General features: G+C 65.7%; 2 protein-coding genes across 32 annotated transcripts in view; one reads left to right on the top strand and one right to left on the bottom strand.

The window, feature by feature from the left end:
- Window positions 1-11,431, top strand: part of ARHGEF11 (Rho guanine nucleotide exchange factor 11) — an 87,991-nt gene extending 76,560 nt beyond the window's left edge. For 6 of the 11 annotated variants that reach the window (XM_045454598.1, XM_045454597.1, XM_045454600.1 and 3 more), the window contains 19 exons: window positions 615-794; window positions 874-921; window positions 1,016-1,203; window positions 1,453-1,599; window positions 1,907-1,986; window positions 2,094-2,219; window positions 2,751-2,868; window positions 3,669-3,847; window positions 4,266-4,341; window positions 4,496-4,663; window positions 5,103-5,193; window positions 5,685-5,810; window positions 6,132-6,193; window positions 6,950-7,168; window positions 7,347-7,664; window positions 8,582-8,677; window positions 9,449-9,687; window positions 9,770-9,959; window positions 10,396-11,431. In XM_045454598.1, the coding sequence (XP_045310554.1) occupies window positions 615-794; window positions 874-921; window positions 1,016-1,203; window positions 1,453-1,599; window positions 1,907-1,986; window positions 2,094-2,219; window positions 2,751-2,868; window positions 3,669-3,847; window positions 4,266-4,341; window positions 4,496-4,663; window positions 5,103-5,193; window positions 5,685-5,810; window positions 6,132-6,193; window positions 6,950-7,168; window positions 7,347-7,664; window positions 8,582-8,677; window positions 9,449-9,687; window positions 9,770-9,959; window positions 10,396-10,454 (2,710 nt within the window). In that variant the 3' untranslated portion in view covers window positions 10,455-11,431. The remainder of the gene's footprint in view (window positions 1-614; window positions 795-873; window positions 922-1,015; window positions 1,204-1,452; window positions 1,600-1,906; window positions 1,987-2,093; window positions 2,220-2,750; window positions 2,869-3,668; window positions 3,848-4,265; window positions 4,342-4,495; window positions 4,664-5,102; window positions 5,194-5,684; window positions 5,811-6,131; window positions 6,194-6,949; window positions 7,169-7,346; window positions 7,665-8,581; window positions 8,678-9,448; window positions 9,688-9,769; window positions 9,960-10,395) is intronic. The other 5 variants (XM_045454601.1, XM_045454596.1, XM_045454594.1 and 2 more) reach the window with 3 other exon arrangements.
- A 1,014-nt stretch (window positions 11,432-12,445) lies between these two features.
- Window positions 12,446-23,624, bottom strand: LRRC71 (leucine rich repeat containing 71). 21 transcript variants are annotated; one of them, XM_045454647.1, is made up of 17 exons: window positions 23,265-23,381; window positions 22,832-22,941; window positions 19,821-19,970; window positions 19,394-19,519; window positions 18,929-19,004; window positions 18,696-18,773; window positions 16,700-16,768; window positions 16,319-16,478; window positions 16,149-16,232; window positions 15,980-16,069; window positions 15,274-15,426; window positions 15,039-15,132; window positions 14,580-14,668; window positions 13,505-13,546; window positions 13,321-13,435; window positions 12,821-12,942; window positions 12,446-12,714 (listed from the first exon to the last, which is right to left on the bottom strand). In XM_045454647.1, exons 3-17 carry the CDS (start codon window positions 19,840-19,842, stop codon window positions 12,607-12,609), a joined length of 1,428 nt encoding a protein of 475 aa, XP_045310603.1. In that variant the 5' UTR covers window positions 19,843-19,970; window positions 22,832-22,941; window positions 23,265-23,381; the 3' UTR covers window positions 12,446-12,606. The 21 variants fall into 21 exon arrangements, with proteins under 21 accessions (XP_045310603.1, XP_045310582.1, XP_045310592.1 ...); XM_045454626.1 differs by lacking the exon at window positions 22,832-22,941 and having other exon boundaries at window positions 23,265-23,620; XM_045454636.1 differs by lacking the exon at window positions 22,832-22,941 and having other exon boundaries at window positions 13,346-13,435; window positions 23,265-23,620.
- Between the last annotated feature and the right edge of the window lie 32 nt (window positions 23,625-23,656).

Below are 23,656 nucleotides of genomic sequence, written 5' to 3'. Positions count from 1 at the left end.
TTTTGGCCAAACCTGGCAGGTGAGGGGCAGGTTCCTGCCGGTCAGTAGATGGGCCCTCCCCAGCCAGCCTGCCCCCAGGAGGGGACGTGGAAGCTCCGGGAAGGATGCTACAAGATGAGAACAGAAGAATCCACACCACAGCTGGGAGGGGCAGGAGCCCATCCGTGGATAGAATCTCTGATAGGCCTGCGAGGAGGCCAGGACAAGTGTGAAGGAAGTGCCTGTACTTCTGGGTAGAAGAAAGTCCTGTGAAAGGAAGAGATCTGCCTCAAGCAGGGTCCGCGGTGGGAGCTGACCTGCTCTGGAGTCGAGGGAAAGATGGTCTGGCCACCAGACAGTCCAGGACAGGAGCGAGGACCTCATGGTCCCCGATAAGGGCCTGCGGCATTCACAGCTTTCCTGGAGGGTTTGGGGTCTGTGGCGTACCACAAGTCTGATCTCTTGGTCCCCGCTCTCATTTCCTGGTGGGCCACGGGGACGATGACGGGGACGATGAGAGCCTCTGTCCATCGAGCCGGACTGGGGAGGGGCAGGGGAGGCACCTGGCGTCTTGGTGGCAGAGGAGAGCTTGTCCGGGACATGGGACCCCAAGGTTGCCGGTCCTCCTTCCCCAGTTCACGCTCAGAGATTCGCCTGGGCCGCTCGGAGAGCCTGAAGGGCCGGGAGGAGATGAAGCGGTCTCGGAAGGCGGACAACGTGCCCCGCTCTCGCAGCGACGTAGACATGGACGCGGCCGCGGAGGCCGCCCGCCTCCACCAGTCAGCTTCGTCCTCTGCCTCCAGCCTCTCCACCAGGTGGGCAGGGCTCAGGCAGCTCAGCTGGGGCGTCTCGGGGCAGGGGCAGCGGGGGCTGAGGGCTGACTTCTCTCCACAGGTCTCTGGAGAACCCAACCCCTCCCTTCACCCCCAAGATGGGCCGCAGGTGAGTGGGGTGTCCGCGGCCGCCGTTTCCCGTGGGCGCGGGGCAGGAGAGACAGGGGCGGACCCCGAGCTGAGTCCTTCCTCCTCTTCCCCAGGAGCATCGAGTCCCCCAATCTGGGGTTCGGTGCAGACGCCCTCCTCCCCCACCTCCTAGAGGACGATCTGGGCCAGCTGTCTGACCTGGAGCTGGAGCCGGATGCCCAGAACTGGCAGCACATGGTGGGCAAGGACGTGGTGGCTGGGCTAAGCCAGAGAGAGATCGACCGGCAGGAGGTCATCAACGGTGAGCATGTGCCCCTCCGACTGGGGCGAGTAGGGGGCAGAGGGTGATAGTAGGCCAGATGGCTCCCCGGGGGCGGGACCAGGTCCGTGTCGCCATTCCTGCATGGCCCTCGGGGTGGGATGTCGCCCTGCGATCTGACACCAGCACTCGGCTTCCTCAGAAGTGGTTTGGGGTGGCAGTCGTGACGTTGCATACTCGCTTGACCCCCTGTGCTTTGTGTCCCTCCCATCCCGCGACCACCCCGCTCAGAGCTGTTTGTGACGGAAGCCTCCCATCTGCGCACACTCCGGGTCCTGGACCTGATCTTCTACCAGCGAATGAAGAAGGAGAACCTGATGCCCCGGGAGGAGCTGGCCCGGCTCTTCCCCAACCTGCCTGAGCTCATAGAGATCCACAGTGAGGGGCCGTCCTCCCCGCCCGCTGTCTTTCCCCCACACCCCTTCTCCGGCCAGCCTTCAGGTGTCTGTCCCCATCTGACCGTGTGCCAGGGCCTACCTGAGCAGACAGCCCTCACCAGCTCTCTCTGGCGGACAGCTTGATCCGCGGCCTGAAGCCAGCCAGCCTTCCGGGTCCCCCAGGAGCAGAACGGCTGCCGGACCCTTCCCCCCGGCACTGCCACCCAAAGCCCTTCTCCCCGGGTCCCGGAGGGTCCGGCGGTGCAACTCTACCCCGGGCCTCTCTGATTCTTCTCTCCTTGCCCCAGATTCCTGGTGTGAGGCCATGAGGAAGCTCCGGGAGGAGGGCCCCATTATCAAAGACATCGGTGACCTCATGCTGGCTCGGGTATGCTTGGAGGGGACGGGTCCCCCTTTCCCGTGGCCACGGGAGCGGCGGCGGAGGGTGTGGGAGGGCCGGGGTGCGATGCCCGGGTGGCGTCCCTTGTGCTGCAGTTTGACGGCCCCGCCCGGGAGGAGCTCCAGCAGGTGGCCGCGCGGTTCTGCTCCCACCAGTCCATAGCGCTGGCGCTCATCAAGACCAAGCAGCGCAAGGAGAGCCGGTTCCAGCTCTTCATGCAGGTGTGGCCTCCCCCCCGCGGCCTGGCCGCCAGTAGAAGTCAGTGCGGGCGTAGCTCCGCAAAGCCGACCCGGTCGCCAGGGATCTCCCGGGCTGCTTTCCTGGAGCCCCGGGGCAGGCCCGCCGGCCTCTCCTCTCCACCCGGGACGGCAGCCCAGCTACCCCCACGCCCATCCACACCCCCCTCGTCCCACGCCACCGCCTCAGAAACACTGGCACGTGCCGGCCCTCAGGACGGACGTGGCTTAGCGGCCGGAAGGCCGTGTTCGCCTCCTGCTTCCTGTGTGCACGTAGCTGGGCCTCGGTTTCCCTGTCTGTAAAGTGGGCATAGCACCTGCTCTGTGGCGCTCGTTCGACCACATCCCCTCCGCGGGTTATCTCCCGGCCCCCACCAGTCTTCCCTAAACCTTTTTGAGTGACCCTCTGGGGCCAGGACCCCCTGGCCTTTTCACACCCATCCGGGTCTCGAGCCCGTGAGCCAGGCCCTGACCGCGGGTTGTCCTCTTTCTCCGTCTGTGCCCCCTTCTGTCCAGGAGGCCGAGAGCCACCCTCAGTGCCGGCGGCTGCAGCTCAGAGACCTCATCATCTCGGAGATGCAGCGGCTCACCAAGTACCCGCTGCTGCTGGAGAGCGTCCTCAAGCACACGGAGGGTAGGGAGCGCGAGGCGGTGGCCGCACTCAGACCTAGTTCTAGCGCTGACCTGCTCTGTGGCCTTCACGGGTCACTTGTTCCGCTCAGTCTCGAGGGAGGTCGCGATCATGAGCGTGCTTTGGGGAGAAGAAGCTCAGCAGCGGGAGGGGGTGTGAGGCTCGCCCCCAGCCTGTGGGGGGCTTGGTGCAAATCTGAGGAAAGCGTCCGAGTGGAAAGAGGTTGGCACGCAGACTCCCCTGTGCCTGTGGTCCCACACCGGGGCCACGGCTGCCGTCACCTCACCGCCCCCCCCCCCGCCCCCCGCATCTGTTCGTCCCCCTGCCGGACGCCTCCGTGCAGCGCACAGACGTACAGCCGCGTGTGCTGACTGTAGAGGTTCAGTGGCCGTGCTGAGAGGAGCTAGCCCCAGGGACACTCTCTGGGGTCCCGAGCATTCCTCCGCTGCCCTCGAATTTGGGGTGCTGGAGTCAGGGTATGGAGTGTGAGGACCCTCTCCCGACCTGGGCGGGCATCCTGGAGGCACCCTTGCCGTCAGCCAGGCCCTGCCCTCCCCCGCATCTGTGGAGCTGGTTGTGGTCCAGCTGGCAATTCCTAAGAGCTGTGTGTGTCTCCGGGACGGTGCTCTGGTCCCGAGGACCCTCAGCGCCAGGGCCCCTTAAGTTTGAGGCCCTCGAGTGAGGCCAAGACAACACACCTGTGCCCGTACCGTCGGCTTGCAGCCACCGGCGGCCAGGTGTGCTGGACTCTGACACGCTCCTCAGGCAGGCACCCCCAGCACCGCCTCTGCCCCGATCGGTAGGTGGCACGTCTGAGCACGAGAAGCTGTGCCGGGCCCGGGACCAGTGCCGGGAGATTCTCAAGTACGTGAACGAGGCCGTGAAGCAGACGGAGAACCGGCACCGTCTGGAGGGTTACCAGAAACGCCTGGACACCACCTCCCTGGAGAGGGCCAGCAACCCTCTGGCGGCGGAGTTCAAGGTGGGAAGCGGGGACCGCCGCACACCTGGGAGCACCCCTGGGAGCGGAACCGGCCGGGGCCCGGAGGGACGGGGTGCCGCAGCGGGGCCCCGCGAACACCCAGCAGACGGCCCTGCCGACAGGGACGGGATGCTGGAGTTCTCCTGGCCGAGCGGGGGCTGGGAGCCGGGGTCCAGGTGAAGGTGGCCGGGGAGGAAACAAAAAGAGGTCGGGTTGGGGAGAGGCCCGGGCAGAGCCGCTGGCGAACCCCCCGGTGGGACGCACAGCCTCACGGTCGCTTCTGTCCTGCCCGTGGCCTCTATTTGAGCGTCAGAGCAGAGGCCGCCTCTTGCTTGCCGCTGACCCCCAGCTCCTCAGCAGTGTGGCGTGCACTGGGTCGCACGAAGGTACGAATGAACGAACGACGTTTCCTTAACAGAGCCTGGATCTGACGGCCAGAAAGATGATCCACGAGGGGCCCCTGACCTGGAGGACCAGCAAGGATAAGACCTTGGGTGGGTGCCCCAGCCCTGCCCCCTGGACCGCACGCCTGGGGCCCGGCAGGGCTCCTGCGGCCCCGCCTAGGGAGGGGGCACAGGACCCTGTCCCTGTGCTGGGGGGGGGGGGGGGGGGGCGGCGGGGGCACTCCTCATGGCGCTTGCCCCCCAGACCTGCACGTGCTGCTGCTGGACGACCTCCTGGTGCTGCTGCAGAAGCAGGACGAGAAGCTGCTGCTCAAGTGCCACAGCAAGACGGCCGCCGGCTCCTCGGACAGCAAGCAGACCTTCAGCCCCGTGCTCAAGCTCAACGCCGTGCTCGTCCGCTCCGTGGCCACAGGTGCCGCGCGGGCCTGGCCTCGGGCCTCCCTGCTGGCCCCTGAGCGGGAGGACATGGCCCGGGGCGGGGTGGGGGGACGGGGCCCGGCGGACAGAGGCGGTTCGGTGAGAAGCCCCGTGTGTGCGGGAAGGGGCCCTGGGCCTGCTCTCTCCACCCGTGGTTTGGGGCGATGCCCCCCTGCCTCCGGGAGTCGCGGGCGGCGGCGAGCGTGACGGAGAGCAGAGGGAGCGGGGGCCGCCGCGAGGAGGGCCCGAGGGTCCAGGACTGCCTCTGGCCTTCCTGTACGCGACCCCGCGTGGTTCCGGTGGCCAGCTGCGTGTTCTGCTCTGGTCCCCGTCCCGTGTCGAGGGCCGGGGCTTCCAGCACCTTGTGGCCCTGGCGGGGGCCGCCGTCACGGCTCTGCCACCTCCACGCGGCCCTTCCCCCTTCCTTCGCACAGACAAACGGGCCTTCTTCATCATCTGCACTTCCGAGCTGGGCCCCCCCCAGATCTATGAGCTGGTGGCTCTGACGTCGTCAGACAAGAACACGTAAGAATCGAGGGGCCAGGGTGGCGTGTGTGAGTGGTGGGCAGTGAGGCCAGGCTGAGGGGCGGAGGATGGGGTGTGGGCACGGGACAGGGAGACGGGGCAGGCGCGGCGGGCTCACGGGACCGCCGTCCTTGCCCCCGAGGGGTCTTCCGCGTGGTCAGTGGTCCCTTCCTCCTCCCTGCGCTGGGGTTCTTCCTCCCTCCCACCAAGCGCATCCGCCTCCGGGGTCGTCACCCACCCCTCGTTCCCTCGCTGCCGCCACACGAGGCAGCTCGACTGAGTCAGCGTCTCAGCGTCAGGCTTGTCACCTGTGGGTCTTACTGCCTGTCTGGGGGCCGTTTAAAGACAAGGACAGACGGGGACCGCTCGGCCCAGAGCACGGCACAGGGCCGCCGTGGGTGGCTGCACACGCCTGTGGGGAGGGCTGCCTGTGGGGGGCGTGCCCGACCCTGTGTTTACCACCGGCTCTCTCTTCCCCTGCTGAGCCACAGGTGGATGGAGCTCTTGGAGGAGGCCGTGCGGAACGCCACCGGGCGCCCCGGAGCCGCCCCGGCACCCACCCATCCCCCACCCGCCGGCGCCCAGGAGCCGGCCCACCGGAGCCTCACACCGAGCAGGTGCTCACCCCCCAGGCCCCCAGTCGTCCCCACGCCTCCGCCTTCAGTCCCTGTCTGCTCCCCCCCAACCTGGCCGTCAGGGAGCCCATGCCTGCGCGGGGGTGGGGGGGGTATAGAATCGGGACCAGGAGACGCCGGCCAGCACCCACCCTGCTCTCCAGGTGGCCGACCAGTGGCAGGTGCTGAAGCCTACCACCTCCCTTTGTCGGACCATCCTTCACTGCCCGTTGTGACGCGGGAGGCCAGGGCGGCGTCTGAGCTCACCCCTCCTGGCTGGCGTCAGCAGTGCGGCGGGTGACCTCTGGGGGTTTGTCCCCGCAGGGTGGGACTGGATAGCTCGGAAGTGTTCCACGGCGAACCAGGACCTGAGGAGCTGTCTGGAGGTGTGTCCCCGGAACCGTCCTTGTGGGAGCCCACCGGGCCATTGTTGGTGGGACAGGTCAGGGGGTGGTCGGGTGCGGGTGCGGGGTGATGGGAGAGGATGTCGGGGCCAGAGCGTGAGGTTTGGATAAGAACAGAGAAAGGACTGAGAAGGGGGTCCAGAAGGGGAAGGAGAGCAGACCTGAGCCAGTGCGGACGAGCTCACTTGAACAGAGGCCCCCACCCCGGCTCTCCGGGTGACAGGCGTTCCACAGTGGAGGGGGGGGCCCGCCTCCTCCAGCTGGGCGTTTCCATGGAGAAGGCCACACCCGTGGGATACCGTGGGTAAATCTCCTGGTGGACTCCTCACCTCCTTCGGGTCCCTGCAGACGTTGCCTCTGCGGCAACGCGCCTTCTGTGGCCTTGCGGCTGCAGGTAAACGGCGCCCCTGCCCGCCCCCGCCCCCTGGCCTTCGCGCTGCCGTCATCTTTCCCACAGTGCTGTCTCCTTCTAATTTGCCTGGAGAGCTCGCTGTACTGTGTTACTCCTCTGTGTCTGTCCACTAGAGCTTAAGCTCCACACCGGCAGGGAGCTAGGTGTCATCCCCGACATCTGCCAAGGGTTCGGGACGGTGTCTGGTTGTAGTCATAGTAGGGGTTCACTAAACATTCGTGGAATGAGTCCACGTTCTCAGCCACTTGAACGCAGAGCTGGGTGTGGATGGGCTCCGCCCACAGGTGCCTTCCTTCCCCCTCCTTATGCTGTCTTCCCGCCCAAAGCAGGCCCTGGGCCACAGCAGAGGGTCAAGGGGAAGCACCCGGTCCCGCTAGAGGATCCCGAGCAGGAGGGCAGCATAGAGGAGGAGCTGGGTGCCTTGTCCCACCCTCCCGCAGCCCTGGATGCAGAGAACAGGGGCCGCAGGACCAGGGATCCCATCCTCCTGTCCCTCCCAGGACCTCTGGTTATGGAAGGGCTCGCGGATGCAGCCCTCCAAGATGGTGAGTGCCTTCCGGGCCCCACAGACCCCTCTACCCTCCACCTGCTGGAACGCTCTCTCCGGCCGTGCTGGAGGAGAAGGGACGCAGAGTCCACTCTGGGTTCTGCCCTGTGGGGGAGGGGAGCAGCGGCCCTGGGCGTGGTTGTGCGGGGGGAAGCCAGCACCTTCTCTCCCTCCAGTGGAGAGCCTGCGGCACCTGATCCTGTGGGGCCTGCTGCCCGGTCACCCCGCGGAAGCACAGGCGTCCGGAGAGCCCGAGGCCGACCGGACACCCACGCCTTCCCTCATGAGCAGCGCCTCTCAGCCCTGCGACCCCGGCTCCCCCGGGCCGGAGAGGGATCAGCCAGAGCAGGAGGACACGGCTCTCTCTTCCCTGGAGCATCTGCCCCCACGGGCCAGGAATTCCGGGATCTGGGAGTCCCCCGAGCTGGACAGGAATCCAGAGGAAGAGACTTCAAACACAGAGGCCGCAGGAAGCTACAAAGTTGTGAGAAAAGGTAAATCAATTGGGACGTCCACTGGGGAGACGCACGCCCGGTTCACTGAGGCCGAGGCAAGCCTCCCAAACGGCGCTTTATCTGGGAAAGCGTGTGCACAGAGGCTCCCAGATCCCGGGAGGAGACGCCGACACACGAAGGCTTCAGGGTCGGGCAGCCGAGGTTCAAAGCCTGTCACCTAACATCCATGTGGCCTTAGACAAAATCGTGAACCCTCTCTGAACATCAGTGTGTAACGTGAGGGTGTCACCTGGTGCCCGGCACAAACCAGCTGCCCACAAAAGCCCCCGCTAGCATTCTTCACGGATGACCCAGGCCTGAGGAAAAGATGAGGCTCTCTTTGGGGGCCTCAGACCCGGGACAGGTGCTTACAGCCACCCCTTGCAGCTGGTGGTTAGTGGCTGTGGTGAGGGCACTGGCAGCATGGGGGGGGGGGGGGGGGGGGGGAAGGGCACACGCCACAGGACGAAGCTGGGGGTGTGTGGCGAGCCATCGTGACAGTGGGAGAGCGCCCCAAGTTGCGGCCCTGTGGGCGGGGTCGAGCAAGAAAGCCCAGACTGGCCAGGACAGGGCCTGGGGATGGGTTCGGGCAGAGCTGCAGGCCCGAGGGAGGAGGGAGGGGACGGGACGTGGTCTGAGGAGGGCAGCAGGAACAATGTTCACAGGGCTGCGGGGTCCTGTCCTCCCGGCGCTCAGCTCCGCCTCCCGTCTGCCCGAGGCCCGCCCTCTCTCCTGGGTTTCCGGGGGCTGCCCTTCCTGCTCTGTGCTTCGGTGAACTGGTGGATGGTTTCTCCGCGGACCTCGGGCGTCTGCGTTCACGGTGTCCCCCCTTTTCTTCTCCTCTCCCGCTGTCTTCCGCCGCCTCCTCTTTCCTTCTCTCCTGGTGTCGGCTCTCCCCGGTGGTGGTGCTGGTCCAGCCGAGGTGGTGGGTGCCACAGCTGTCCCCACGCTACCCGAGAGTGGCCAGTCGGGGCCTGAGCCAGCCGAAGCAGAAGGCGGAGCCGAGGCTGCGGGTAATGAACTTCGTGGAGCCGGAGCCAGGCTGGGGCTGGAGCGTGGGGCCTGCGGGGCCAGAGCCGGGCTCTGGGAGCGGACCCCCTGCCGCAGGGCACCCCTGCCACTGCGTCCTCCCTCCCCCATCAGGCCTGGGCCTCTGGGACTGGGCTCGGCGAGCCGGTGCCGAATATGGTGGGGAGCGCACGCAGCCTGGTGCCCGGAGCCCCGCGTCCTTGGCCTGACATCCTGAGCCACACTGCAGTGTCGCTGTGGAAAGAGGCTCACGTGGCCTCCCAGGCCCCTTGGTGTCTCCCCTCCTCCCCGCTCCAGTGGTGTCTGAGTCCCTCCTGGAGCTGAGGGGTCTCTAGGACCCTGCAGATGGGCGCAGGGGCTGTGTCAGAGTTCATCTAGAGCTTGCCATGGGGAGAGGTGACGGGAGACGTGATGGAGCCTCCCTCCGCTCCTTTTCCCAAGTGCCTGCGGCCGGCCCTGCCTTCTCACCCCCCTTCAGGGACAGGGAGGCCTTCCCTAACCTCCGCTGCTGGGCACCCTCCCTCAGCGTGGGCCAAGCTTGGCCAAAGTGCCACCTAGAAGGCTTTCTGTAGGAGGGGGCCTTTACAGGGCTGGTGGGCAGCATGAGGCCGCCTACGCCACGCTCACCCACGGGACAGCAGCCCTGGCCCCTGGCCGCGCCAGTCCACGTGGGGAGCGAGCACCCAGGGCGACGGGGTTGGTCTCTGCATCCTCTGGACCAGCATCCTAACCTCCCCGTCTCGCCGTGGGGACAGGGAACTGTTTTTATGTCAGCATGCCAGCGGGACCCCCAGACTCAAGCACCGACCCCTCGGGGGCACCCACGAGCCCCGCCCAGCTCGACAGCCTCCCTGACTGGCAGACGGAGCCTCGGCCCCGGTGCCAGGGCGGCCGCAGGCGCCCCAGCCGCTCCCCGCCCGGCCTGGCCCTCAGGGACACGAGCAGCATCTTCCACACCATCGAGCAGCTCACCATCAAGCTCCACAGGCTCAAGGTGAGGGCAGGTCCCCAGACCCATCACCCCCAGGGCCCTGACGCAAGGGACCCGGGTCACACATCGCCCTGCTGTCTTCCAGGACATGGAGCGCGCCCACAGAGAGCTGCTCAGGTCCCTCGGGGGAGACTCGTCTGGTGGCACCACACCCGTGGGCAGTTTCCACGCAGAGGCGGCCAGATGGACAGACAGCTCCCTGTCCCCTCCGGCCAAGGAGCCCCTGGCCTCAGACTCCAGGGACAGGCACCAGCCAGGGCCGTGCTCTGAGGACGGTGAGTGTGGCACTGCCCTCTGGGTACCCACGCAGGGGAGGGGGAGGAGGGCTCTGTGAAGGGGTCTCGTCACCCCCACCCGAGCACGAGTAATTCACACCCTCAGCTTCAGAAAGGGATCTTTCCAGGGAACCCTCACAGAAGCTCCCCTAAAAGTGGAAAACTTAGTATCGAACTCCATTTCCTTGGATCAGAGAGAGGATGGGTCGCCCCCTCGAACCAGACAGGGGGTGGGGGTGGGGCCAGCGCGTAGCCACCCACAGGCTCGGGAGCAGCAGCTGCCACTCCCAGGCTCCGGGAGAAACTCCGCTTTCGTCGCAAAAGGCTCCAGAGGATGCACTCTCTTGAGCTCGGGTGCCGTGCAGGTGACCCCTAACAGGGAGGGTCACCCCAGAGGCTGGCCGCTCACTGCCCTCCCCGTCACCGCCCCCCACAGGCTCCGATGCACCCCCGGAAGAGTGCACGGCCCACGCAGCCTCGTGCCCAGGACTCTAACTGTCCAAACACCACATCCTCCGCGTCCCCACTCCCCCCGGGGACTGGCCCGAGGCAGGGGCACAGGGCAGCGGGACCCCAGACCTCAGCCCCGCAGTAGAGGCCGTCTAGCTGAGACCCCACAGGAGACCCGCATGTCCCTTGGTCCGCTCAGGTCCGGGTCAAATTTCAGTGTGTTCCCGCCTCCCCAGCCCCGTCCACGGCCTGGCGCCCTGAGCATGCCGGCTGCACCCAAACGGCCCCCCAGACACGCAGGTGGCAGGAGGAGGCTCTGTGTACGTGCACTTTCTTCCTCCCCTCCCCTCTTCGCGGGACCCCGGGGCTGGGGTGGGGTGCCCGCACCCCTGCCCTCCTTGTCACTTTGGTTTCCTATAAATATGTATGTACCATACGTGCATCTTGCTTTGTAAATAACTGAGCGGTTTCTGTCGTCGGGGTGCCGGAGGCACAGAGGGCAGCTTGTGTCCTAACAGCCCAGCCCCGGGAGGGTCAGAGCTGAGCACGCCGGTCCCCCGCGGGCAGGAAGGTGTCCCAGCCCACCTGGCCTGAGAGCCCCGCCTCTGCGGCCCAGGCCAGAGCTGCTCCCTCCTGCGGTTCTCTTCAGGGGGATTCTGGACCCCCGCCTCTGTCTGCCCGTCCCCACCCTGTCCCTGTAGAAAACCAGTGTATCAGGTACGGCCCTGAAAACTGGGCCCCAGGAGGTGGGGTGGGGGTTTGAATGCTGGAGTCCCTGAACCTAACCCAGGACCGTCCCCAGGGGCCCCACAGCATTGGCCCCTGTTGCCGGGCCAACCCCCCCCACCCTAATAAAATATACACACTGTGCTAGGTGTATATATACATATATATATAAATATATATATAATATATAAAATATAGAGATGGAAATGACTGTTTTCCTGTTAAAATAATGTATACTCTTTCTTTCTTTCATGGTTAAGATTTTTTTTTTTTAAGAAAAGTTAAATATTCTTCAACCGTGGTGGTGTGCGTGTGATTTCTGAAACTGCCCTGGTAAAGACAAGGGGGTGGTTCTCGGGCTCGGGTGGAGGGAACAAAAGGCAGCCCCGGCCCCTGGCGTGGAGCCCCTGGGCGCAGCTCTGGCCAGGGTCTCCCCCAGCCTCTGTTGGGGGTACCGCCCTCATGGCCAAGGAAGCCATGGAATGTACCACACACACAGGCGGGGGGCCCAGAGCCAGGGGACCTCGGGCAGGCCTGGCTGGTCCTCGCTGCCCTCAGCCCCCGCTCCCTCCCACGGGCCCTGGCAGCCCCGGAGGCCGCATCCCCCAAACCTCCTGCCTTTCGGACTTCACGGGCGAACCAAGGGACGGCTCCTCTTGCTACTCGGTCTCCTGGTCTCCCTCCCAGACCCAGCACGCCCTCCGTGCCGGCCTCATGGGCTTATGGTGCAGCCGACACTGGACTTCCTAGGACACGGTGCCTGGGAGCCGTGAGGAGGACTGGAGAGGCCAGCCAGGTCCCCTCCGAGCACCGGCAGCGTCCCACAGGTTACCTGTTCCATAGGTGCTCTCACCTGAGGCAGCACTGAAGGTAGAGATATGGGGGGGGGGGGGGGGCAGCTCTGAGGCTCCTCTGCACCCCCACTTCCTGCCATGCGGGCATCCCTGGTTTCACACCACCCACCTCCACAAACCATGGCTTTGGGGTTTGGGTGGAGGGCTTGGCCTTTACTATGTAGATACAGAGCCCTCTTCAGATCAGCCGCCAACTCCGCATCCTCTATGGAGTCCTTGCCTCCTGTGGACGACTGCCAGCTGCAGAAGGAGTGGGGGCCTGGAGCCCTCCCCTTCCCCTGGGCCTGGGCGAAGAGGTTACAATCCCAGGGGTCCTGCAGGCAGCACGGAGAGAGCAAGCCGGGAGCAGGCCCTGGCCCGCCCAGGCTGGAGGGGCCAAGCTCAGCCCGGGGAAGAACTGGAAAGCCCTTCAGCCACTTCTGGCCGCGAGACATGAACAGACTCTGAGTCCAAATGTTCCAAGTAGTTCTGGAACGGTTTTCAGACAATCTCGAGGGGCAACATACAGCAGTGGAGTTTGCTAGCGATCGAGATCGCCCCCAGGGAGGCCAGCCCACCACGCAGGGACCAGAGATGCTGCAAACAGCCCTGCGGCTCCGGGAGGCAGGTGGGAGGGGCTAGGTGGTCTCCTCCTCCCTGGGCTTGGCCTTGGTGATGGGGGCCCGTGGCAGCATCAGCTCCTGGATCGTCGTGTATGCAGGACATTGTGGGGAGAAGCAGTTTTTCTGGAAGAGTGAAAGGAAGGGGACGGTAAACAGAAGGGATGCCAGTCAGTCCTCCGGCAGGACAAAGCTTCCCGGGACAAGGCGGGTTAGGGGCCAGGGGACTCACCGCCAGGGACAGCCGCAGCAGCCCCACTGGGCCCTTGGACGGGCTCTTGGACTTGGAGAACTGGGCCTGGTGCTGCACGGTGGCCAGGAAGCCCTCCAGCCCCACCTCCGTGATGCGGTTTCCTGGGAGAGGGAGCGACCCAGGTGGCCCCACTGCACCTGTGCCCCTCCCACCCAGCCCCTGCCCCTCACTTCTCCTCCTCCTGCTCCTCCCCTCCCACACCCACCCTCCCTTTCTCCCTCTTCCCCGCCCGCCCCCGGCCTTCCTGCCTCGTTCTCCCGCCTGCCCACCTGGTTTCCTGCCTGCACTCCCAACTGCCAGGCCCGTGGCCCGACCTACTCTCGCCCCAGACCCTGTGCAGGAGGGCCTCCACCCTCATGACGGCCAACCATGGGAGGACCGTGTTCTGCCCCATAGGGTTGGGGGGGGGGGCACCCCCAGGGCAGCATGGGGCCCCGGTGGCCTCACGGCAGGAGGACAGGGGTGCTCGGCAGACATACGGAGGAGGTTAAGGTGCAAAAGGACCTTGTTCCCAGGCACGAAAACCTTCCCGTTGCGGTGCTCCACCGGCTCCAGGAGCGGGTTGACCGTCTCTGTGGCTTCAGCAACCAGCTGCTAAAGCATAATCCCAATTGCAGCAGAGTAGAGGGAGCGAGCCCCCAGGCCACCAGTCAGTCAACATACATGCTTTGGAGACCAGCTATAGGCCAGGCTCTGTCCTAGGTGCTGGGGATACAAAGACACAATAAGCCCACGCCCTCCAGAAGCAACACTGTGAGGGGGAGCCAGAAGGGGAAGGGGGAAGGGATGGGCAAGCCCTGTGGAGAGAAGCTGGCGTGTGTGGAGCACAGAGGAGGCCCCTCGGCCCCCTCTCCGGGAGCAGGTGGCCCCTGTGCTGAAGCTTGCGGGGCGTGTGACGGTTACCAGGCAAAGAGGGGGCGGAAGGTGTTCCAGGCAGAGAAAATGGCCATAGCGGAGGCCTGAGGCGTTGGGGCTTTCCTAACAACCAGCCAGCGCGAGGAGGGCCCAGCGCCGGAGACAGAGGACGACCCACGGACCGGACCGGACCGGACCGGACCCGGGGCAGAAAGGCAGCCCCCTGGGGTGCCCGGCTGACTCCGTGGGGAGGAGGAGGAGCCTGCGTGCGACTCTTGATCTCAGGGTCCTGAGCTTGAGCCGCACGTTGGGCACAGAGACTACTTAATAAAACAAAACGATGTTTGAAGGCAGCCCAGCCCCTCTCTACCTGACCTTCCTCCTTGGTAGGATCTTGTGTCGGTGCCAGGGAAAACTCCCAAAAGAGGGGAGGCCCCTCCCTGCCTAGGGCAGGAGGTCTGATGATAGAGACCAACCCTTGGACAGCTGGAGGGCTGGGGCTGCCGGGCGCTGTGGAGTCAGCCCAGAAGGTTCCGAAGTAACGTGGGAGCCTCCCCAAGTTGAAAGAGAAAAGGGAGGCTCGGGCGGCAAAAGAAAAAGGGGCTCAAGGAACCGAGCACAGGGTGGGGCGGCACCACGAGAGCCCTGCCTTCCCGGGGAGCTGAGAGGGGCACAGGGCCAGCGGGACAGTGTGGCCGTGGCCGTCCGGCTGGGAGGGAGCGGCCTCCTCCAGCCAGACAGAGGGAGCACTGAGCTCTCCCCCACCCCGCAAGGATGGGACGGCGGGGGGGGGGGGGGGGGGGGACCAGAGACCTTTGGGGGGGGCCGGGCAAGCACTCCAGGGGGCCAGGCTGCCACCACACCCCCACCACCTCTCCCCTACCTCCGACTCCAGCAGGAAGCTTCGCTTCTCTTTGTTCCCGGTCTTGGGCCCTTTCCCCTTGCTTGTTTTCTGCTCAGGGATGGTGACCTCTGCAGGGGGCAGGGGGTGGGGGAGCCAGAATGCACAGGGCCCACTCTAGAGACCACCCAGGGGCCCCGGAGAGAATGGGGCGGGGGGGGGGGGGGAGGGCATCTCCTCACACCAAGGGTTGGGAGCAGCCGAACAGCTGGAGGAACCACCCTGGCCAGGACGACGGTCCTCGTCTCAGACCAGTGCCTTGGGGGTCCCCTCTCTTGGTAAACAACACGGGGAGGGCAGTGGGCCAGGACGGGGCCACATGGGGCCGGAAGGACATCACCAGAAAATGCACGTGGAGGCGGAGGACAGGCCTCCCGTCCAGCCCCCCACCGGCCCTCCCCCTGCACCGCAGAGGTGCCTCGAACGGGTACCAGCACGTACTCCCCTTGCCTGACTTCGTGGGGTCTTCCTTCTTGGGGGTCCCTTGCGTGGGCGACTGCCCTGACCCTGACTTCTCCTCCTTCCTCACCGATTCCTGGGCAGCCAGTAAGGACACAGATGGAACCCGCCTCCCTGGGCAGGACGGAGCCCGGCTGGGAAGGGGCCCACCCACGCGGGACCTTCCGCGGCCTTCCTCCCTCCAGCCCGGTTCCCCCAGCGCTGGCAGCACACCCACCCCCCCTGACTTCTCCTTCTTCTTGCTCAGGCCTTTCGGGGTCTTGGTTGTCTGCGTCTTGTCTGTCTTTTCCACCAGTGCAGCACTGTTGACCTGTAGCAGCAGGTTCTTCTCACGGTCCGTTTTGGAGTCCCCAGGTCGGGAGGAGGAAGGCTGCGCTCACAGAAGGGAGGGGAGGGGAAGGGAGGGGAAGGGAGGGGAAGGGAGGGGAAGGGAGGGGAAGGGAGGGGAAGGGAGGGGAAGGGATGGGAGAAGCAGCCAGCACCCCTTCCTCAAGGAGGGGTGAAGGGAAGCCCGGTGCCGGGCTGGCCGCACCCCCACGCCATCTCCCCGCCTAAAAGCCAAAACTGCGCGTTTGGGAGTCCTGGGGGTGCGGGGGAGGGGGGTGGCGGTGGGAGAGGCTGGGGCGGGGCCGGGGGCTCAGACTCTCGCGTCGGGAGGGAAAACAGTAGACTTTCACTGAACTAAGGCAGGTGCACCGCGCGCACTGTCCCGTGCGACCCCGCGACAGAGCTGCGGAGCAGCCGCAGGCGAGGACGGAGGCCGTGGTTAGGGAACGCGCCCCAGGTCCCGGGCTGTGGCCGGCTGCTCGGGGCGGTATCTAGTCCTTTCTCTCGCCCCGCAGGAGAGGCTCCGCAGGGAGCGCAGACCCGCTAGGCCTGGGCGGGGGGCGCTTCGTGCGGGGCCGCTGGCGCCAGGGGCTCACCGATCGCGAGCGCTCCTGCGTCCCTTTCTCCAGCAGGAGGCGGCGGCGCTCCACCACCTCGGTGTGCGTCAGCTCGAAGGGACGCAGGACCTGGGGCGAGCAGCCCGCGGTCAGACACCGGCGGGGGGGGGGGGGGGGACCCCAGCCTCTGCCCCGCCGCCGCACCCACCTCGGCCAGCTTCAGGGCGCCCTGGTCCTGGATGCGGTTGTGCGCCAACGACAGCCAGAGCAGGGCGCGGTTCAGCCGGAGGCCCTGGGGCGGGGGCGCGTGTGAGCCTGTGGCCCGGCCGTCCCGCCTCCGCCTCCAGTCCCCGCTCCCTGTCCCCGCCGGTCACGTACGTCCGCGATGTAGCCGGCACCCGCGTCCCCGATGTGGTTGAAGGCCAGGTTGAGCGAGACCAGGGTCCGGTTGCAGCTGCGCAGCGTGGACAGAGCCTGGCCCAGCAGCTGCGCGCCGTGGTCGTCGATGTTGTTGTTCCGCAGAGACAAGTGAGCGATCCTGCGCGCGGAGGGAGAGCAGGATGGCTGGGGACGTGGGGCCGCGCCCCCGGGGAGCCCAGCGGAGAACTCGGCGCGTAAGGAGGGCGCAACGGTCCGAGGGCAGAGGGGCAGGAGCGGAAGGTGCCTGGGGGTTTGTTAGGGGGCAGGACAGGGTGGACCAGGGCTGACCTGGTCCGGGGGACGGGCCCTAAGAAAGGGGGGGAGGAAAAGCAGTCTCACGGGCTGTCCGCGGCCATGAGCTTGTGATAGGACTGTTCCGGCAGCGGGTTGCCCTCCAGAGACACCTTCCTGAGGACGGGGGAGATCTGAGGACCTGGCGGCACCACTGGGGCCAGAGGAGGGAGGGGGTCCGACAGGACGTGTGGGTCTCTGGGGAGCAGCTTGGAAACAGCCCAAGGGTGGCCCTCCCTCCCGTGTAGGAAATTACACGGACAGTTCTTTCGACTAAAAACCCACAAGTTCTGGGGTCTTCGGTGAAGCGACAGACCCTTGATCTCGGCTCAGGTCTCGATCTCTCGGTTGGGGAGACAGAGCCCCACATCAGGCCCTGCGTTGATGGGGTGCGGCCTGCTTGGGACTCCGTCTCTCCTCTCTGCCCCTCCCCCACTTGTGCACGGGCACACGCTCTCAAAATAAGTATTAAAATATTTTTTTAAACGTGAAAATCCGTAAGTGTAGCCATGTGAATGGGGTCACTCGCCAGCGCTAGTGACCGGTGGTGAGGTGGCCTCTGAAAGGATTTCAGGATCCCACCTTCCTGGTACCCATGCCGGGTGTAGTCCCCCCACTCCCCGCCTCCCCCCCTCCCCCAGTGTGACCCCCTTCCTACTGAATGGAATATGGCACAAGTAATGAGGTGTCGCTTCTAGGTCACAAAAGGACCGTGGCCCCTGCGTCGGGAGCTCTCTGGCCCTCTCTGGGATCCCCTGCGGGGCAGGGGGGGCATCCAGACGGCCAGACTGGCCCGGAGAGCCCTCCCTCCTACTGCAGCCCCACGGAGGCGCCCACCAGGTCAGCTGGGCGGCAGGTGCTCCGGCCCCAGCCGCCAGCTTCCTGTGGGCCCACCGGGTCACCCCCACCACCGCGACGGACCACACCCCCCCACCACCACGACCATCCCCCCACCACACACACACACATCCACACCCTGGGCAGGGGGCACCCAGCTTGTCCACACCCGCACCCAGGTCTATCTCACAGAAACCGGAAACCAATAAACTGGTGTGGCTGGAAGCCCCCACGGGACACGTAGTGTGTACCTGATTCGAGACCCCCACAAGCCTGGCTTCTCCCGCAGCAGCAGCAGCAGCAGACGCTGGGAGAACGCAGGCCCTTTTCCAAGTCACCACGAACACTGAACTAGATGTTTCTCTACTTAAAAGTTCTCTCCCAGGGTTTATTATCACGGGAGAGTCATTACCTTTCCGGTTGGCTCCTCCTTCACCTAAAGGTCATCACGTTCATTTTCAATTATTCGCCCTCGGCGATCTGACTTACTTTGGTATCTTAAGAGGAATCCCTAGGTTTGCTTCCGGTTCCCATGATGGAAACAAATTACGTTTCCTCCGCTGAGGGAGACCCAACCCCGCCCTGCAGGAGCGTCCCACCGGCCACCAGGGGAAGACTCGTAGCCCCGGAACGCGGAGGGTGTGTTCTATGAAGCAGGATAAACCAAGGGTGCTGGGGAAGCCTCGAGAAGGAGTGCGAGGCCCCACACCTGTAGCGACACCGCCTCCCACCTGGCCCCTGCCCCCTCCATTCCTCCTCCACAACTCGGCACCACCTCCTCCAGGCAGCCCTCCTGTCTCCCGCCCAGCAGCCATGAAATGGGGTGGCACTCTTTCTCTGCCCCCACTCCCTGCCCCACGAACCGCCACAGCGCCCACGCGGCCCTGCAGTGTCTGCCCTAACCTCTCCCTCCCCCACTGATGCCGGAGGAGAAGAGCCAGCCCTTAGTCCCGCGTTAACCCCCAGGCAGGAAACCCCCAGGGAGAGCATGGGTGGTGGTGGTGGGGAGGAGAGGGGTCGGGGCCCAAAGGCCTGTCTCTTTAGGCACTAGTGTGGCATAAAAGGGACGCCCTCCTTGTCACACTGGAGCTTCCAAACCTCCCTCCCGCCCCAGGGACGCCACCGCCAGTCTCCTCCCCAAACTGCTCCCGGCCCCCCGCGCCAGGTCCGTCCTGGGGCCCTCCCCACCTGCCCTCCCGCCTCTGACCTGAGCGTGGGCGCGCAGAGAGGCAGGAGAGCGATGAAGGTGCTCAGGGTCTTATCCGTCAGCCCCACCTTCCACAAGCTGGACTTGGGAGGTGCGGAAGCCAGCTGGAGCCTCACCCCCTTCCCCTCCAGCCACACGGTCTCCCGGGCGCCCCTTCCACCGTCCCGGGCCTCCCGCGCCCCTGCCCGCGGCTCTTTATCCCCCGCCCCGGCCCACCCACCCCGTGCCCTCACTTTATGGCCTGCAGCTGGCTGAGGGGGGGCAGACATTTGGAGAAGATGCCCAAGATCCGCTCCTCGACCCTCCAACCTGTGGCAGCAAGAGGAGGGAGGGGCCTCAGGCCCGGGCCAGGGGGGGTCCGCGGTGTGGGGGGGACTGCGGAGCGGGGGGTGGGGGGGGTTGGGTGCACCGCCGGGAGGTGGGAGGCGGACTGAGGGCGGAGGGGCACCGCGGGGCCGGGGGTCGTCGGGACTCAGGTCCAGGGGGCGGGGCAGCGCGGGGTGGGGGGCGGACCCGGGCCGGAGGGGCACCGCGGGGTGGGGGAGCGTTGGGACTCAGGACGAGGGGAGGTCCGCGGGGTGGGGGGCGGACTCAGGGCGGAAGGGCACCGCGGGGCGGGACTCAGGCCGGAGGAAGGTCCGCGGGCCGGGGGGCGGGGGGGGGGCACCGAGGGGGGGCGGGCCCGGGGCGGGGCTCACCGCGGATGTAGATTTCCTTCACCCACTTGTCCTCGGGCTCCAGCTCCACCTGGATCGTGGGCCGGAAAAACACGTATTTGCTCTCCAGGCTGTTGAGGCTGCAAGACGCCGACAGGCGCTGATCGTCTGCAAGGCAGGGGTGCAAGGAGCGGGGTGAAGAGGGAGGAAACAGAAGCGCCGGCCCAGGGCGGCCAGAGGGCAGTAGCCCCCAGGTGTGGCCGGGCCAGGGTCGCCGAGGGTTTGGCGCCTTGGGGAGGAAGGCGGGAGACTCGCCCGCCTCCACACCCGCCACTTGGAAGCCTCCTCTCGGCGCGCCGCACCCCTGCCCTGCGCCCCGTTCCCCGCCCCCCCCCCCCGGCCTTTGACCCGCCCAGCGAAGGGGGGCCACCCGGCAGGCCCCCTAGGGGCTCCCCTGGCACTCGCTCACCCTGGGCGGGCTTTTCCGACATCGAGGCGGAGGGGATGAAGGCCTGGTGCGGGCGAGGCCGGGTGACGACCTTGGGGAAGTCCGTGTAGCCCGAGCGCGTGCAGAGCTCGGCGAAATCCGTCTCGAGGACCCCGGTGCACTGGTATTCCTCTGCGGGGCGGCGGGAGGTGAGGGCGGCCGGGCTCGCCGCCGTAGCCGGGGGGGGGCGGGGGGGGGAAGCAGATAGCAGCGGGCGCCCGCGGGGACCCACGGGGACCGCGCCGGCGACGCGTCCCCAGGCTCAGCCGCCCGGGGCTTCGGGCCCCGCGGCGGCTGGGCGCCCCCCTCCCGGAACGGCATCCTTACAGCCAGTTTTTAATCTAAGATGCGTGGTAAAGACCCACGCTGGGGACACTTGAGGGCAAACCGCGGGAAACCCAGACCCGGGAGAAAGGGGGCTGCCGGGCGCCTCCCCTCTGCGCTGGGGGCTCCACCCACCCACGGGTCAAGGCCGCTTGCGCTGCGCTCCCCGCCCCGGGGCAGGGGGGCGCTCCACCTCCCACAGTGTCCCCAGCCCGGCCTCCTCCCGTGCCCCTTGTTTGCTGGGACGGCCCAGCGTCACCCGGGGAAAGAAGCCCAGGCCCGACGACGTGAGCCTGGGAAGGAAGCCAGGAGCACCTGTCACCCCGCCCCCACCCCACACGGACACCGAGCTGCCGCAGAGCCTCGGGCTTTTATTTACGCAGCAACGTGTTTATAGCACTTGTTTGTTCTGAGTGCTTTAGAAATATCACTTCACTCAAGACTCCCATTCATTCAGACCGACGCTCCCCACATCCCATCCTGAGGGCTATGCAACCTGGAGTCCTCAGGGACCCGAGGTCTTTCCCGCTTCCCCATGGGCATCCCAGAAAGAAGTGGTTCCTGAAGACGGGAAGGGCTGTCCCTGGCGCAGGGGAGAGTCTGGAGGCCGAAGGGTTGGCCCGGTACCAGCCTGCTCTTCCAAGTGCTGGCAGCCTGGAGCCGGAGCCCCCGAGGCACCACCACCGGCCTGTGCTGAGCCGAGCCAGAGGAGAACCGGTGCAGCTGACCACCCGGGAGCCTGCCCGGAGGCCCAGATGGTCTGGAAGCAGGTGCTCAGAACAAGTGGGGACGAGACAGGTTCTCGTGGCAAAGGAGCGAGACCGGGGTGGGGGGGGGGGAAGGGGCACAAGACACATCAGCTCCAGGGACAAGGCGGTTGAGAGGAGGCTCAGGGCCCCAGGGAACCCCCTTGCACAGCCGCCTCCTGCACACCGCCTGCCTTCCGGGCTGTTCCCCCTGCTGGGGGAGCCCCTCGCCCCTTCCTCCCTTTGCTCCCACCACCCTTCTCTGTAACAGAGATTCTCAACCCTGAACAAGCCAGGAGAGCCGGTCAAAACAGTTTCCTGGGCCCCCTCCCCAGAGACCCTGATTCCGAGGGCCAGGTGGAGTCTGAATTTGCATTTCTAACAAGCTAACAACAAACCGGTGATGCCAAAGCTACTGGCCCAAGGCCGGCGGCTGAGAGCCTCTGCTCTGGAGCCGGGCTGCCCAGCAGAACTTCGCGGGCACGTGGAAATGCTCTCTGCGCTTCAGGCAGCCTTTACCTGGTGGCCAGTGAAGCTCTAAAGGGGGCTTGTCCCCGCTCCGTCCCTCCCACACTCCTTTCTCACGCTCTCTGCTGACCTTGCCTTGCACTTCTTGAGAAACAGAAGCCACCAGATGGGGTTTCCACTAAATCTCTAAACCGTCCTGCGGCCGCCATCACTCTCTACCCGGCTGGAACCCTGAGCCCCGCATCTGCCCCACCACTGCGCTCAGTGCCACTCCGTGTTGCCCTGGGCGGTCGCCACCCCCGCTCTCTCCCACCTGTCGGCCCAGGCTGGTCCTGCTTCTCTGCCAGCTGCTCCCCCCCCCCAATACCTCCAAGTGTTCCACTCTTCTCTGCACATGCTCCCCGCTGCCCCCAGGGGAACCTCTTTCCTCCCCAGGCCTTAAATACACCCGGACATCAGCAGCTCCCAAAGTGCCAGCTCCAGCCTTCCCTCTCTTGGGTGCTCCGGACCCAGGTGTCCAGCTGACGGCACCCCTTGGGGGACTTCTCCCACGTGCCCTTGCTTCAGGCTTTCCTGTCTGCGCGGATGGCACCTCAACCCACCTACTGCCGAGCCCAGAAACCTGGGAATCGTTTCTCCCTTCACTTCCCACGCAAGCCGAGACTCCACTGGTTCTTACGGCTTCTACTTGGGAACTATTTTTCCAAGAAGTCTAACTCATTCTCCCTCGCTGCCCTACCCCAACTACCACTGTCCCCCGTGCGGACTGGCGAAATGCCTGGATTCACCTCCCCGCCTCCACACTCTTCCCTTCCTCTCCACTGTTTATGCAGAACGGTGGGGGGGGGGGGGATGCAGCTGGGTTCCTACCTGTAAAACATTCTACATCGTCTTGTCTCTCCTTCTGGAAAATGCTCTTTCTCCAGCTCTCACAGCTCCCCACCCCCCAGCCACCCTGACGAGGAGGTAGCCCCTGACCAAGTTCTGACTATCAGAGCCTCCTCCCAAGTCGTTTTCCCGCGAGTCCAGGGACAGCAAGCCCCGTCCCTCTCAAAGTGGATGGATTTGAATCAAGGAGCCTTCCAACAGGGGTGCCGGCTGGCTCAGTTGGTAGAGGGCACATCTCTTGATCTTGGGGGTCATGAGTTTGAGCCCCACGTTGGGTGTGGAGCCTACTTTAAAAAAAAAAAAAAAGACTTCCAGTAAATTCCCCTTTGTGGATCATTTATGTGGGCTGGGGTTCTGTCCCTTGCAACACACAGAGCCACACGCTGACTCCTCTGGTTTTCTTTCCCCAGAGAGTGTGAATGGACCCTGTGCATCTCCGCATCCAGAAAGGAATTGGTGAATGAATGAGTAAATAAAAATCAACTCAAAGTCACCTCCTGGTAGGTTCCCCTCCCCGCACCTGGTGTCCCTCCCCGGGGGGCCTTCTTCTCATACATCTTATCACACCTTATCCTGTTTGTCAGCGTCCCAAACCACAGGGTGGGTTCTTTAGGATCGAGTTCGATTCAAAGCTGTGCCAAGTTGACTTTCAAGAGCTGGGCTGCGAGAACCGTGATCTGTAGGCCAAGATGGAGCAGAGAGCTGGGCACAGGGGTGCACAATGTACGCTCGTGGGACCAACAAAGGAATTTGCAGCTTACAAAACACCTTCCCACCGCCAGCTCCCTTGTTCCTCACATGTCCCATGTCCGCACTACACAGAAGGGCGCCCGGGGCCACACGCCTAATAAGGGTCACCACGCAGGAGCTGGTTACACGCACCAGCTGAACACAGCGAGCCTCAGCACCGGAGCTCCCACGGCGACCCCCGGCTCGCCCGCCGCGCGCTCCAGGCCGGCGCTGCGCCCCGCACAGCGACCATGCCCACCCGCCCGCCTACCGGGGTTCTTGGGCTCCTCCTCGCCCACCGGCGGCAGGACGAGGACCGGCTTCTCCTTGGCCCCGCGATCCCCCTTCTTGGTCACCGTGCCGGACGACTTCTGGGTCCCGGGACGCGGGGCCCTGGGGGAGGCCCCGGGCGTACTCGCCTCGCCGGACATGCCGGCGCCGTCCGCAGCGGCCCTGGGACGGCCCACGCGGCGCGGAGGCGAGACGGGACTCTGTGGGGCTCGCCCTGGGGGAGGACTCAACCCGGGGTCTCTATTCCGCTGCCACCGCCCCGCCGCGCCCGCCGCGGCGTGGTCTCCGCGTCCCTCTCCAAGACAACGCGCGCGGCGGGAGGGCGCAACAGTTACAGCGGCGGGCGGGGGAGCCCGGGGGCGGAGCCAAGGA

The sequence above is a fragment of the Leopardus geoffroyi genome, chromosome C3 (assembly GCF_018350155.1).
Source record: "Leopardus geoffroyi isolate Oge1 chromosome C3, O.geoffroyi_Oge1_pat1.0, whole genome shotgun sequence".
In the NCBI taxonomy this organism is placed as follows: Eukaryota; Metazoa; Chordata; class Mammalia; order Carnivora; family Felidae; genus Leopardus; species Leopardus geoffroyi.
The sequence above is the reverse complement of the archived record's forward strand: the minus strand, read 5'-3'. Positions and strand labels throughout refer to the sequence as shown.

What these genes read in the sequence shown, in the direction of transcription:
- LRRC71 (XM_045454626.1), bottom strand. Translation starts at nt 23,424, where the DNA reads ATGTCCGGCGAGGCGAGTACGCCCGGGGCCTCCCCCAGGGCCCCGCGT. An exon ending in CACGAAGTCAGGCAAGGGGA is followed by an intron (nt 14,669 to 15,038) that starts GTACGTGCTGGT and finishes TGCCCCCTGCAG; the next exon opens with AGGTCACCATCCCTGAGCAG. An exon ending in GCTTCCTGCTGGAGTCGGAG is followed by an intron (nt 13,547 to 14,579) that starts GTAGGGGAGAGG and finishes TTGTATCCCCAG; the next exon opens with CACCTAGGACAGAGCCTGGC.